This window comes from Etheostoma spectabile, chromosome 15, assembly GCF_008692095.1.
Source record: "Etheostoma spectabile isolate EspeVRDwgs_2016 chromosome 15, UIUC_Espe_1.0, whole genome shotgun sequence".
Taxonomy (NCBI): Eukaryota; Metazoa; Chordata; class Actinopteri; order Perciformes; family Percidae; genus Etheostoma; species Etheostoma spectabile.
Window position 1 is genome coordinate 27,024,059 of NC_045747.1, and position 13,650 is coordinate 27,037,708.

Genomic DNA, 13,650 nt, shown 5'->3' on the forward strand with positions numbered 1-13,650 from the left:
GTGAAGTTGTCCTATTAGCCCTGAAACCATAATGCTGATCACAAAGAATATTATGTTTAGTAATGAAGCTATCAATCCTTATAGAAAATATTTTTTCTAGTATTTTTGAGAATTGGGAGAGCAATGAAACAGGTCTATAGTTTGAAAGTGTATGTTTTTCACCAGCCTTGTATATTGGTATCACCTTTGCCATTTTCATTTTATCTGGAAAGACTCCAGTTTTCAGAGATTGATTACATACATGCGTTAGAGGTTTGACAACACAGCCAAGAATACTTTGGACCATAAACATGTCAATACCATTCAAGTCAGTGGACATTTTACTTTTTATATCACTTTTTAATGGACACCCTGCAGCCAATTTCACCCAGACCCTGGTATAATACTGAGTAAAGACTCAAATCTGAGGATTTTCCAAATTAAACACTCCTGTAACACATCAGAAAGAATGAGTTGCGTATCAGTTACTGACATGAGGGATTTAAATCTAAAGGATCATAATTGAGTGGACCATTTAAAAATTAAGATTTTTCAATAAACCCAAACCAGTGGTACAGAGCACATTAAAGTAGCTAATCTTATTGGACAGAGGTAAGAATTAGCATCAGCAGAGGTATTGGCCAGGTGGAGCTTAAAGTCAGGATATTTTTGTTTGTTAACGCCTCATTTAATCGGCCGGCTCTGATTTGGCTGACAAAGCAATTATTTGTGTAACGAGCTACTGTGGCTACCAACAAGCCTGGGGAGATTGTTTACCAACACGTTAAACGGCATTTCAAGCCTCATTGTCATCTCATTGACTTTCAGAGGACAAGAATTTAGGGAGAGTTGTGGAGTGACAGTAAATAATGAGCTCTGCAGACTCGCCTGTTGTTCTAATGCTGACATTTACAGGAAATCTTGTTCTTAAAATGAAAGGATGTGTGTGCTTTTTTAAGCGTAATGACAGTAATTTCATTATGTATGTTGGAAGGTCCTAACTTTGCCTCTTGGGGTGCCTAGTAGTTAAGATTGGGCATTGAGACCAGGTTCAAAAATTACAATTCCAAAAGGAATTGTTTTTTTTATTAAAATAGTTTTAAATCCAATCATCCGCTCCATATTCAGTCTTGGTTTCTGTATTAGCCTCCGTACTTCCAGGCGCTTGTTATGTTGCAGCCAAGTAGCACTGGAAGCGGTGCTCTAAAGTGTGGCTTAACTTTATGTTGAAAAAGTATGGTAAAACTGTAAATCGCCATTGAACCAAAATAACATTTTCCAACCATCAAAGAATCTGAATTCAAGAATAGATAAGAACTGTAATCGGAAGGAAGAATCAGAATTGTTTAAATGAAAACAATGTCCAACCTTACTTGTGGTTAAAATGCATTACATATACTTGCATATGTCCTCAGTTCAATTCAAGCTGCCTGTCAAAGAGCTACAGATGAGTTCTTCCTCTGCAAAGGAAAGTAAGTGTGGTACCGAAAAGGAATCCCTACTGGCAAAAAATGCAAGCTTTACATTTGAAATCTTCTTGACATACAGTGTTTGGTGTTATGTGCCATGGATATATGGAGCCGGGGTGGAGACCATTCTGGTCTGTCATGTCTGTCACCACAAACAATCCAGTTCAATTCCATTGTTTTGGTTCCCTTGCACAGCAGCTGGATCACGAAATCTTTTAGCTTTTAGGTAAAAGCGTTTGCATCTGAAATACAGCTGAACATACTAATCCCCCGGATTTTCCACTGAGTCAAAACACCTCCAGAATGCAGCGCAGATGCACCCGGTGGAAAATAGAGGTCAGTGTCCGACGAGGAGCTAATAGCAGCTACAGCCGTGGTTTAACTGTGTGTGACGGACATGGTGGTACACACGTACACATAAGTGCCTGCCCTTTTCCAAACAGTTTACAATTACAGCTTTCGTCTGGTTAGTATTTTGGTGTGGAAGCATACATTCAGAGACAGATATCTCAAAACCTGGACAAATAAAACCCTTACTATTTTAATGAATAAATACCAGGGAAGATACAATATTCATAATTAGTATTTAATACAGTAATTATCTGTAGTTATAATTACTGTGTGGCAGAAACTGGTTGACAGTGCAGTCTTACCCAGCACCTCAGCAGTGGCCATTATCTCGCAGGTATACATGGCAGCCATGAGCCTCTGGGGCTGAGCCTGGAAGGCGTGGCGGCAGGCCTCCTTCATGGCGGCGATCAGCTGACCGGAGACCGGCCCGTAGCAGTCTGCAGAGGCCGCCTGCAGCCTGCGCCTGGCCTGGCACGAACCCGCTGTCCATGTCTCACTGCTTCCTTCCACTCTGTTGTCTGTTATAGGCCCATGGAATTTGGAGTGCTCATCCAAGACGTCCTGAGGCTGTAGCAGGGATGCAGACTGGATGTCCCACCTCTCCACAGAGAAGCACACTCCCATCAGGGGCTCCTCACACATGGGACCTGACAGAGTTGCCAGCTGGAAGCCGCTGACGATGCTGTTGTCCAAGTCTCGCATACCGGCGGCCTGAGCTCTGGCCTCGCCAGCTTGGTCACCCCTGCCCAGACACTGCCACAGCGAGGGCCGCTGGTAGCCCTCCACAAGGTTCAGCAGGATGTTGGGACCATATCTGCAAAAAACAGCAACATGGTCAGTACAACTTCACTCTGGAGGACTTTCTTAGGACAAAAAATCATTTAAGCCAACACGAGTGCTAATTTACAACAATGTAGAAATACTAAACTTCTACATTTACTTAAAAGCTGCAATAATTGAGATATTTTGGCTACTTAAACCAAGTTTTTATTTTAATTTTGGTTCAGAAAGGTTTAGTTTTAGTTTTTATATAATTTCTTTTAGTTTGGTGTTGTCAGGGCCAGATATGTTTTAAGCTTTTAGTCATTTAGTTTTAATTCACTTAAAATATTTTTCACTGCTTATTTTCCTTTTAGTTCACTATAATAACCCTACTGTAAACACACCAATGACATATGTCAAGTTGCTGTAGCAAAACAGTTTATTTTTTAACCAACCAGCAGATTCATGTTTATGTACACCTGATGAATGTAAGTTCAATATTCACTCTTTTAGCTCTGTTTGGGTCTCCACCACCTCCCAAGTATCTTTAGCTGCTAAGTGCTCCGCTATGTTCACCAGCTAGTCTCTAACTGTGTCCGTCTGCTGTTTGCTGCTGGGCAGGTAGGGTTCTGTGGCTTTATCTGAGCTTTTTTTACTGAAACAGCTTCCGGCTGCTGGAAACCAGTGGATGAGAGCCGTGGAACTAAACCAAAACAGGAAATTTGTGGGCCATGATAAAACTCCGTAGAACTGAGGGGAACTAAAGAGTTGGACATCATTTTCTTTACGTTCATTATTTTGAGCAAAACCTTTCATACGAACCATTACAATAGTACTAAGCTAATTCTCATTCATTTATTTAAGAGCAGAACTAAATAATCACTATTTTAATTTCTTTAGCAAGTTGTTCAATTACGGTTAATTTTTAAATAAAAGCTGGGGAACAAACAGAAGCTGGCCAGAAAAGGGAGGAATTATGCCCTTTGAGCATTTATTGACACTTTCTTAATAACTCTTCAAAAAAATGGCAAATACAGGCCTGGTTCCTGGTTCTTTAGTCGAGGAAAATAAAGACCAGAATTCCTTTACGATAAGGTCCACTCTTTAGGTACTCATTAGAATATATGTTCAGTGCGAACCCAAACTGAATACTTTTGCTCCATGTCCTGTGACTCTGCTTTAAATGTATAAAGGATATACACTACCGGTCAAAAGTTTGGGGTCACTTACAAATTTCCATGCCACTCCATTATAGACATAATACCAGCTGATCTGAGTGGGGGGGATGATCTTTAATGCAATATCTACATTGCCCATTATCAGCAACCATTGATCCAATGTTCCAGAGGCACATTCTGTTTACTAATCTGTTATCATTTTAAAAAACTAACTGAGAAAACACTGGAGAATCCTTTTGCAATTATGTAAGCACATAATGTAATTTGAAAACTGCTGACCGGGTTAAAAAAACAATGCAACTGACCTCAGCTGGTATTCCGTCTATAATGGAGTGCAATGGAAATTTCTAAGTGACCCCAAACCTTTGACCGGTAGTGTACATTTTAACAATGTCTGTGTCAGACCTGCGAGGGCCAAAGGCCCAGATATGCTCCACAGCGTTTCTCCACTTCCTCCCCTGCAGCAGGCTCTCCAGCTGGGCCTTGAATCCAGCGATGGCCTCCAGGGTCCTGGGGCTGATGTCCAGACTCTTCCCCTCCCTCAGGGACATGTTCACCTGCTCCAGAGTCCGAATCAGCTCCGTGCTGCTCTCCAACAGACAGGTCACCTCTGAAAAGCAACAAACATTATTGACATTGTTTCATGGAAGGGTGAAATTACGACACTTTGTTCATAGCTTCATTCATTGTAGAAAATTTGTTTTTACAAATCACATCTAGTATTTGTGTATGTGAGCGGTTTTATTTCAGTGCTCTTTAACCAGCTTTCCCTGACACAGCCTACTGGTTTTCCTACGTTCCTACATATCTACGTATGCATGAGGGGTATGACTTTGGGACCTAATTATTAAGAAATGCAGCTACAAAAAAAACTTGAAAATCATTACAGAGGTGCTGATAACAATTTGATAAGATGTATTTCATATAGAACTTTCCAAAACCGCCTATGTACAGACACAGCGCCCACTCCTTCATCTTCCGACCCTTTGTAAGCCGGCTTAGGTTTGCCTTGGACCAGCTCATTATTATGCTGTTGTAGTTTTAGACTGCTGGGGGACTTCCTTCGACACATTGTGCCCCTCTCTCTTTCCATCTGAGGGCATTCATGTCCCAGTAATTGTTTTTACTAACTTAGCTCTGGGGACATTTTCCTGGATAGGGGTGGCACCTGGATTGTGGTTGCAGTTGCTGCCGTGGTCCTGCCTGGCGCCCTCCTACGCCCTGCACTGCAACTACAATTTATGGTCATAGTTCTATTGTCTTAATTCATTTCTCAAATTCATCATAATTTGTTGAGTACGGTCTAGACCTGCTCTTTTATGAAAAGCGCAATGAGATAACTGTTGTTGTAACTTTGCGCTATATAAATAAAATTTAATTTAATCATACCAACTGCTATAATTATTATGGATCATACTTCTCTATATCTGTGTCTCTACCTGTTAAAAGGAAGTGTTTCCTCGCCACTGTCGCGCCAAATGCTATCCCTTGGGGGGAATTGTTGGGTAAATTACAGTGTGGTCTAGACCTACTCTATCTTTTAAGTGTCCTGAGATGACTCCTGTTATGATTTGACACTATAAATAAAATGTAATTTAATTGAAAAGTCTCATTTCACAATATTAAAGTGATGTTGGGTGACGGCACTTCATGTTGACGTTCAAAGTATTTTCAAACAAAACGAGGCTAGTTCGCCCCTCCCTCCTCCTCATCTCCTCCCTTCTCCATCCCTTCCGTGCTTCCGTGCACTAACCCCCCCCCCCCCAACCCCAAATCTGTCTTGTTGGTTACTGGCTGGAATGCTGGAAGACTGTTATGTTTGGTGGTGCAGGTTGGCACAGATTGTTTTTGTTGCCGTTTGTGGAGCCTGGGCTGTCTACAGAGGCTGCGCTTTTTTTTCCTAAAAAACGTGTGACATCGCTCAGTGCACCTTTAATATAATATTGATATATTGTCCAGCACTAACACAACATATAAGCAAGTTTCTTTAGTGTGTACTGAGAGCTTCAGCCTGCTTGGTGTGTCCAGGTCTTACCTTGTGGCAGGGGGATGGCCCGGACGCTGACAGTGGCCAGTCTGTTGGGAGTTGTGAGGGTGACCAGCCCACTGTGGTCCACATGGAGGGTGTCAGACGGACGACCATGAGAAGCCTCTTCTTTCAACTAGCAACGTATTCACACACACACACACATATTACAGGCTGGGGGCGCCCACATCGCCCACCACGAGTCTCTATTGATGTTGCTGTCCTCATGACAAACTACACATATTTTTCCCATTAGTGTACCGTCTTTGGCCAATCATGTTGGAAGGAATTTTCCATCTGCCCTACCTGTGTTGTGCTCCAGGAATATTTTTCACTGATCCTTCTTGCTTTTCAATATTATTTTGACACCATCAGTAATAATGCACACGTTAGATGGCCCACACCATCACTTAAATGTTAGCAAAGCTTTTTATGAACTGGTTATTTATTGATGTGGACTACAGATTAGTATTTGTGCAGGGGACTGACCTGGTGAATGATGGCTACTTTGTGCTGCTTCCCAAGGTCTTCGTTCACCATGTCCACTTTTGGGGGACGTACCACTGTTTCTCTGAATGGAATGATGGGCTCTGACACGCTAATCTCTATTTTAGCAAACCTTTAAAAAGACAAGGAAAAATCCCGTTATTGATATTATTGAGATAATTTGGTCTCCATAGTCCACCACCAGCTTCATGCCAGTTTGATATATTACTAAATCTATAACCTGAGGACTAAGAGTTAAATACATTTTTAAATGGAAACAAGACTCAAACTAAGCGCTAACATGGTGATGGTAAGCGGGTAATGCAGAGCTGGAACAATCAATTGATAAGGAAAACAAAAAAGAAGCTATTTTACTTTGCCTCCCCCATGTGAGGATTTGATGTTTTTCTTTGTCATATATGTGTAACAGTAATATCTTGTGGTTTTTGGAGTGTTGGTCAGATAAAAAGCAAGTAATCCTTTGAATCAGAAAATAAATATGCATTCATCATTTGCTGCAGCCCTAAGGTAACATTTGCTAACTAGCTCTAAACAAAAACTACAGCTTAGAGTGGCGCTAGATGAAAAGTCAGGGCATCACCAGAGTCAGCAGAATGGGATCCTTGGGACCACCAATGTCTGTACAACATTCAGTGGGGATCTATCAAGTAGTTGTGGAGATATTTCAGTTTGGACCAAAGGGGTGGCAATAGCGTCCCTAAAACCACGCCTCCGGCATGGCTAAAAACAGGACATACAAGCCCCCACTATCATACCACCACTATCACACTAAATTAAAGTACTAACCACGGAAAGCCACCAAGCAAGCAGGAGAGCAAATCTGATATAAACATGATCCATCACCAATAACAAGATGCTCCTATTCCTCTTCTAAGTAAATTTCCCATGTTTTTTTTGTAAGTGACTAATTGAACAACAATCTTTGAAATTGGTCCTGTTTTAAGCAAGACAGCTGTAGTCAATAATGGGCTATTGGGCAGATAGGCACCTTTAATCTCCTCCATTAAAAGTGCCACTGACAGACTCAGATTATTAAGTGATTATTAGGTATTAAGTGTCTTGGTTACACTATAGAAAGGATCCCTACAGAGATAGACCTTTTTCTTCAAAAGAAAGATCTGTTTTGTTTATGATGAAACAAGAAACGTCTGATATAACCTTGATCCATCGTCAATAAAAAAATCCTCTTATTCCTCTTTAAAGTACTCGTCTGCAGACTACAGCTGACACTGCAGTGAAAGCTACTGCTGGCTTTGGAAATAAGATGAGGTAAGGGATAAACTACACAACAATGTCAAAGAAATCTGAATGAGGACATGTCTGGCACATGTCTTTTTAAATCAAGTTTATATCTCAATTACTGTCACAGTTATGAGTAAAAGAATAAACTGTAATGGTCCATACCAACTCCAAAATGAAACCAGCTGGTCTTCGCCGAAAGACTAAAACATTCACATAATCTTGTTTCTGATATCCTGCTGACAAAAAAGAGGGGGCTGACACAAAACCGTCTTCACATACGGTACGGATTTCAAATTTGACAGAACTTGCCTCTTAACCTAAATTAAATAAAAAATAAAAAAAGACATTTATGAGCTGAAAGCCGTATTCAACCAAACTGAATAGATTTCGCCTCCCCTGATTCATGTCCTTGCCGTGTCTCTGCTTTTAAATCTATCCTAGAGGAGACACGGCTTATAAACAGCACAGAGCGAGGTTGGATATTATCCATGACAGGCGCTGTAAATATTAATATGAACAATAACACACTGACGCTGAGGACTTCAGAACTCTGCCACTGAATCTCGATCCCTTCACGGACACATGGAGTAACATCAGCTGATAACTAAGTGTTTTTTAAACACGGACAGATGTCGAGCTGAAATGATTAGCTGATCTAAAACAAAAAAAGGTTTCATTTCTCAAACAGAAATGACAAAAATGGTCTTACTCGTTGGTTCACAAATGTTACAATTTGCTGCTTAATATTTAATATATTCTAATATGGCATTTAGACAGTCCATTTTCTTAGGTTTTCCAATTTAGTTATAAACCAAATGATTAATCAAGAAAACGACGGGTAGATTAATCCATTCTGAAAATAATTGTAAATTGCAGTCAGGTGGTGGGGAACCTTAGATCCCCCTTGGATCTTTGGCTCAAATTCCAATCTTAAAGTAACACTTTAAAATGTCTTACTGTTACTCTCATTGTTTCCTTCTTTAAAAAAAAGCCATATGGCCATATGACCTGCTGCTGACAAGCATTTAAAAGGCTATTTTTTAAATGAAGTGTGACACAGTTAGTCCACATAAAACACCCTGGAGAACAATGAGGGGAAAATGCATTACCGATGTGTTCTAACTGAATATTCTCTGCCTAGTTTAGCCAAAACAAGGGATCTGCAGTGCGTTACCGTGTCGTTCACTACCGAGCCTGTTTGTAACCGCTAGGCTACCGGCAACCTGATCTTCACTTCAACAGGTAGTACGCAACTTTTATTTTATCGTCCTGCTTTTATTACAGACATGTAAAATCACAGCAGAAAGTTGTCTTGTGCATGTGACTAGAGGAAACACTGGAATGGATATTTGGTGTTTTTCTAAATAAATGGGAAACACGGATGTATAAAACTGCCAATTAGACTAATTTACCTGTTAAACGAAGGTACTGGTGTGTTGTTACGGATCATTCTGGGTCATTTTAACACCTAGTTTCAGCTGTAAACAAATGTGTCTACTTTCTTTTTTTTAAATATTTTTTGGGCTTTTCCGCTTTTATTTGACAGGACAGCTATGTGAGAAAGGGGAGAGAGAGGGGGGAGACATGCAGGAAATCATCACAGGTCGGATTCGAACCCTGGAACTCTGAGTCCAGGCATAACTCTCTCGGTGTATGTGCGCCGGCTCTACCGCTGAACCAACCCGGCCACAAATGTGTCTACTTTCAATGGCGTGCTCTATTAGGAGACTATTTCAAGCCATTCAGGCAGGGGGAATCTTCAACCTGCATGGTTACTTAACATGCAGGTGAAAGCGCGGATCTATAAATCAATAATTTTACTGGTGTTTTATGACCTTGAAAAAAAATGTTCCTACGGGATCAGTGGTGCATTTTAACATATTAATAACAGAATGTGTTCCCCTAACAGCTTTTTTAAATCTAATTGATATGAAAATACAAACAAAACAAAATACACTGATTGCAGTCAGTGTGACTTCAGTTAATAGTGCTAACGCAAAAAAGCATGTTGGCTTTGAGGAGGGCATGGAACATCCGCACTGATTAGGCTGTCTATCTGTATTATAGGCTTTACTAAGCGACAACACAGGTGCTTCTTGGCCAGGGGTCACTGTGTCATTCCTAAAAACATGGCTGTGTCTCTCTCTGTGTTAGGTGGTGCAGGCCCAGGGCTGAGACGAATGCACATACTTGCGCGTCTTATTTAGCAAGCGGCAACAGAAAACAGGTAATCCAATCCCTCCCTGTCTCTGCTGCTGATGTTCTCTCGCTCTGTTAATGATGATCCGCAATAAGTCACACTCTTAGGTTCCATGGTTGCCTGGGCAAAGCAAGAATAGCCTCACTAACACTGTAAATATCTGCTGTAAGATCACTGGAATTCAGTTATCAGAACTGTGCTTTCTTAGATGAAAATGAAGATATTTGAATTCCTTCATTCATGCTGACATTAGGCTCGTAAATGCTTAAAAGCTGCAACATTCAGAGCTTGTAATCCTAGGGGAAGCATAATGCTTTAATTTTAGTATTTATTATTTTACTTAAATTGGATTATGGTTGTATATTCATTTAATTCAGCTTAATTCCGGCAACCTGTGTGTGCTATGCTGCTCTTGCCTGGGTTTGTTGACCTGCTTCCACAGACATGTTGGTTGATTGAATGATTGCAATGGTGTTTTTTTTATGGCCCCTTCTGTTTTTGCAAAAGCAAGTATATTTGTTGAAGCATTTAAGAAGAATATATGAGACATATTCATGCTGAAATAATCCAACGATCACACATTATTAAACTGTCAAATAAATCGTCTTATTGTCCTTAAAGGGTAACTTTGTGTTTTTTCAACCTAAATCCTATCCTAAATCTATTAAATCCTAAAGTGACTAAGTGACTGATGGGAACACCAATCTCTGAAGTTGGTCCAGTCTTAAAGTGATCATATTCTGCTCATTTTCAGGTTCGTAACTGTATTTAGACGTTATGTCAGAATAGGTTTACAAGGTTTAGTTTTCAAAAAACACCATATTTTGTTTGATAGAAAATACCAAACCTCATTCTGATGTCAGCAAGAAGAAATAAACAGCAGTCTTCAATTTAACCATGAACACAATGAAAGCAGAGGTTGGGACTAGAGGTAAGCAGACTGTTTTTTTTGGGAGAGGGGAGGCACAACTGAGACGGAGCCTTCCCAAATAATGCAGGCTTGTTGTGTTTGTGTGGACTCTTGAGATCCAAAAATGTTATATTTCGGGATGGACTGAACCCCAAACGTTTGTGGTGGGTTATAAATCCATGGTGAAAAGACAGATATTAAATTGTTATCAGATCACTCAAACAAAGGTGGATTTTATTATTTTATCTATTATTGTAACCCAGCCCTGGACGGAATTATCAATGACGTGCAATACTGAACACTGTTTACCATGACAGTATTTGTCTTATTTGGCACCTGGCCCAGATCTGACCACAGAAAGAGAGAGAGAGACAGAGAGAGGGCAAGAGAGAGATAATCCTCTCAGAGTGCAGTTATGTCACAGTCTCGTGCTGACTCGAGTGGCTGAGCAGCGCTGACCTCATTCTAAACATGACACGACACACTGCAGGTCAGGCTGCTCGCCAGCCGTGTCACAGAGGGCTCCGGCTGCCATGGGCCGGACCACCAGCCACCTGAACAGCCAACTAGCCAGCCAAGCAAGCTAGCCGATCAGCTAGCTCATGAGACAGTCAACTAGCTAAGAAACCATTTAAGAGGCCATCGTGTCACATCACCGGCCAACAAAGCAAACAACGAGCCACTGATGAGTCATCCGGCAAGCAGTCCACCTATCCAATCAGGAAGTCACCCTGGGAGCTTAGTAGCCGGTCATCAGGCCAGCTCTTGTCGTTCTTTGCCATCTCTGTCCCGAGCTGTCTGTCCTGGCTCTAAACATAGCAGCAGAATTACACATGGCCTCTTTTCTTCAGCAGGAATCCCACAAACACAGCACAGAATCCTCATCCACTGACATGGCGGACAGAGGCTTACTCCCAAATAAGAAAACAAAAAGACCCAATTCACTTAACTAGCAACAGTGATCCTCCAATAATCAATTATCTTTTTTTTTTATCCTGTTTTCATTTGTCACTTATACATTGAGTAGTCTTGCATTGCCAGACCTCACTCCATAACGCTGCTCTGGTTTATTGGTATTTCTTTAAACCAATCCCAATTGTCTTGGGCCGGGCTAAGCGCCGGACAGAACCACAGTGGTGCCGCAAAATAGCCTCGGGAAGGAACTTGTTTTGGTAGAACGTGTACGTTTAAAGGTTGTTTTAGTCGTGCAACAGAAAACTCAGATTGGACAGATAGTCTAGCTAGCTGTCTGGATTTACCCTGCAGAGATCTGAGGACCAGGAAACCATAGCGGAACGTCATGGATATAGACTAGTATTGAGTGACTAGAAAATAACTGATTTTATCCTCAGGACACTGTATGTCAGTAAGGAATTCAGTCACCACTAAGGTTCAGGCTGTAGTGTGTGCAGTTGTATTAAACTTCATTATATGTGTATATTTCTTCCATGTCTTTGCTCCTCCATGTAAAAAAGCCTCCAACTCTGCAAAATAGAGACGAGTCAACAACAAAATAAATTGACTAGTAGCCTCATTAATTGTATTCGGTAAGCTTGTATGATGGCTGATTGCACTACATAATACAAGTGCTTTTTTACCTGCACGGTCTCAAATCACACAACCTACACAATATGGTTTGTATAACCAATCAATGTTCGGAAACACATTTGCAAGAGTGGGGAATTCATTTGTTTTGTGTGGCTATAATCAATAATTATGTCATAATAATGTATCAAATGACAATATAAAAAAGATGACAGTTTCGGATAACCTTCAGAGAGTCACCTGAATCTGTAGCTGGCTTTATGGCCACTTTCAGCTCTCAACTGAACTATCTGCCTCTTCTACTGACTTTGAAGACTTTGAACAGACTAACGTCTGACACTATCTCACATCTAAAGACAGTCATCTCACATCTAACGTTAAAGTTCCACATTTCAGGATGTCATTACTTTCAACTCAATTTTTGTTTTCTTGTTTATTTACCTTTGCGGCTGGGCTTTCGACCAATTGATTGTGTTCAAACGCAATCCATCCAAACCAGGGGTGTAAAACTCTATTTCACTAAGGGCCACACTGAAAAATGAGAATCCCCTCAAGGGCCAGACATGTATAGTTTATTGACATGCTTTTATTTCATCAAAAAGTAAAATATCTTTGATTGTATTATTGCATGCCTCATATACTCTTCTCACATAGAGTTTGGTCCACATAAAGCCTGAAAAATATTCCTTTAACTATCATAGAAGTTAGCAAATCAATGCATTCTGATTACACTTTTAAAAGTCCAAAATCCAGGAAATAATTAAGTTGAGCATAATGTTAATTGGGGTGGGGGGGTGTAAGGTCTTCAGAATAATGAAATCTGCCAGCAACAGGTCACTGAAATGGACTTTCACAAGCTACAAATGAGAAGCTGCTTTTGTCAACTGCTGTTTGGACGCCAAAGATGCATTGTTTCAAAAATGCCTTTAAAGATAACTATATGATTGTAAATGTGCTTGCGAGAGTGGAAAGCTTGGGAGGAATAAAAAACAGTTGGGGGGGGGGGGGGGGGGGGGTTGGGGTTAGTGAACACTTAATTGGACTTGGCTAAGAATCAGCTTTCATTTTAAATGTTGCTGTGGATTTTGATTTCAGTTCAGATTTTCAGTTTTAACACAATCTGAGTGTTGCAGTTGACTTTAAATACGTGATACATCTGTGTGTCCAGGGGCCGACTAACACCAGCCGTTTGTAGAGAGATGGGTCTGACCTGTCTACTACAGGTTCTCTGTCTCATTCCTTCCTCTGTCACTCTATTCTTATCTACTCTTTTGAACTTTAAAGTGTTTCTTTGAGTCTGACTTTCACTCTTTGAAATGTGTTGGATTTCCCACCCAGTGCAATAAGTTCTTGTGTCTTCTTTTCACGGCTGATGCTCACAGATACAAGGCTTTAGTAATAGCTAAGTGTAAAAAGAACACCATCCAACAGAAAGCAAGTGCTGTGTCAGGGTTCTTGAGCTGTGTGTGTGTGTGTGTGTG

General features: G+C 40.7%; 1 protein-coding gene across 3 annotated transcripts in view; it reads right to left on the bottom strand.

Annotated features, from left to right (window-relative positions):
• The window catches only part of efl1 (elongation factor like GTPase 1), a 115,285-nt gene that overhangs the window by 13,573 nt on the left and 88,062 nt on the right, over positions 1-13,650 (bottom strand). For all 3 annotated transcript variants that reach the window (XM_032537407.1, XM_032537409.1, XM_032537408.1), the window contains exons 18-21: positions 6,255-6,384; positions 5,775-5,901; positions 4,145-4,349; positions 2,102-2,613 (exon numbers count right to left, since the gene is read on the bottom strand). In XM_032537407.1, the coding sequence (XP_032393298.1) occupies positions 2,102-2,613; positions 4,145-4,349; positions 5,775-5,901; positions 6,255-6,384 (974 nt within the window). The remainder of the gene's footprint in view (positions 1-2,101; positions 2,614-4,144; positions 4,350-5,774; positions 5,902-6,254; positions 6,385-13,650) is intronic.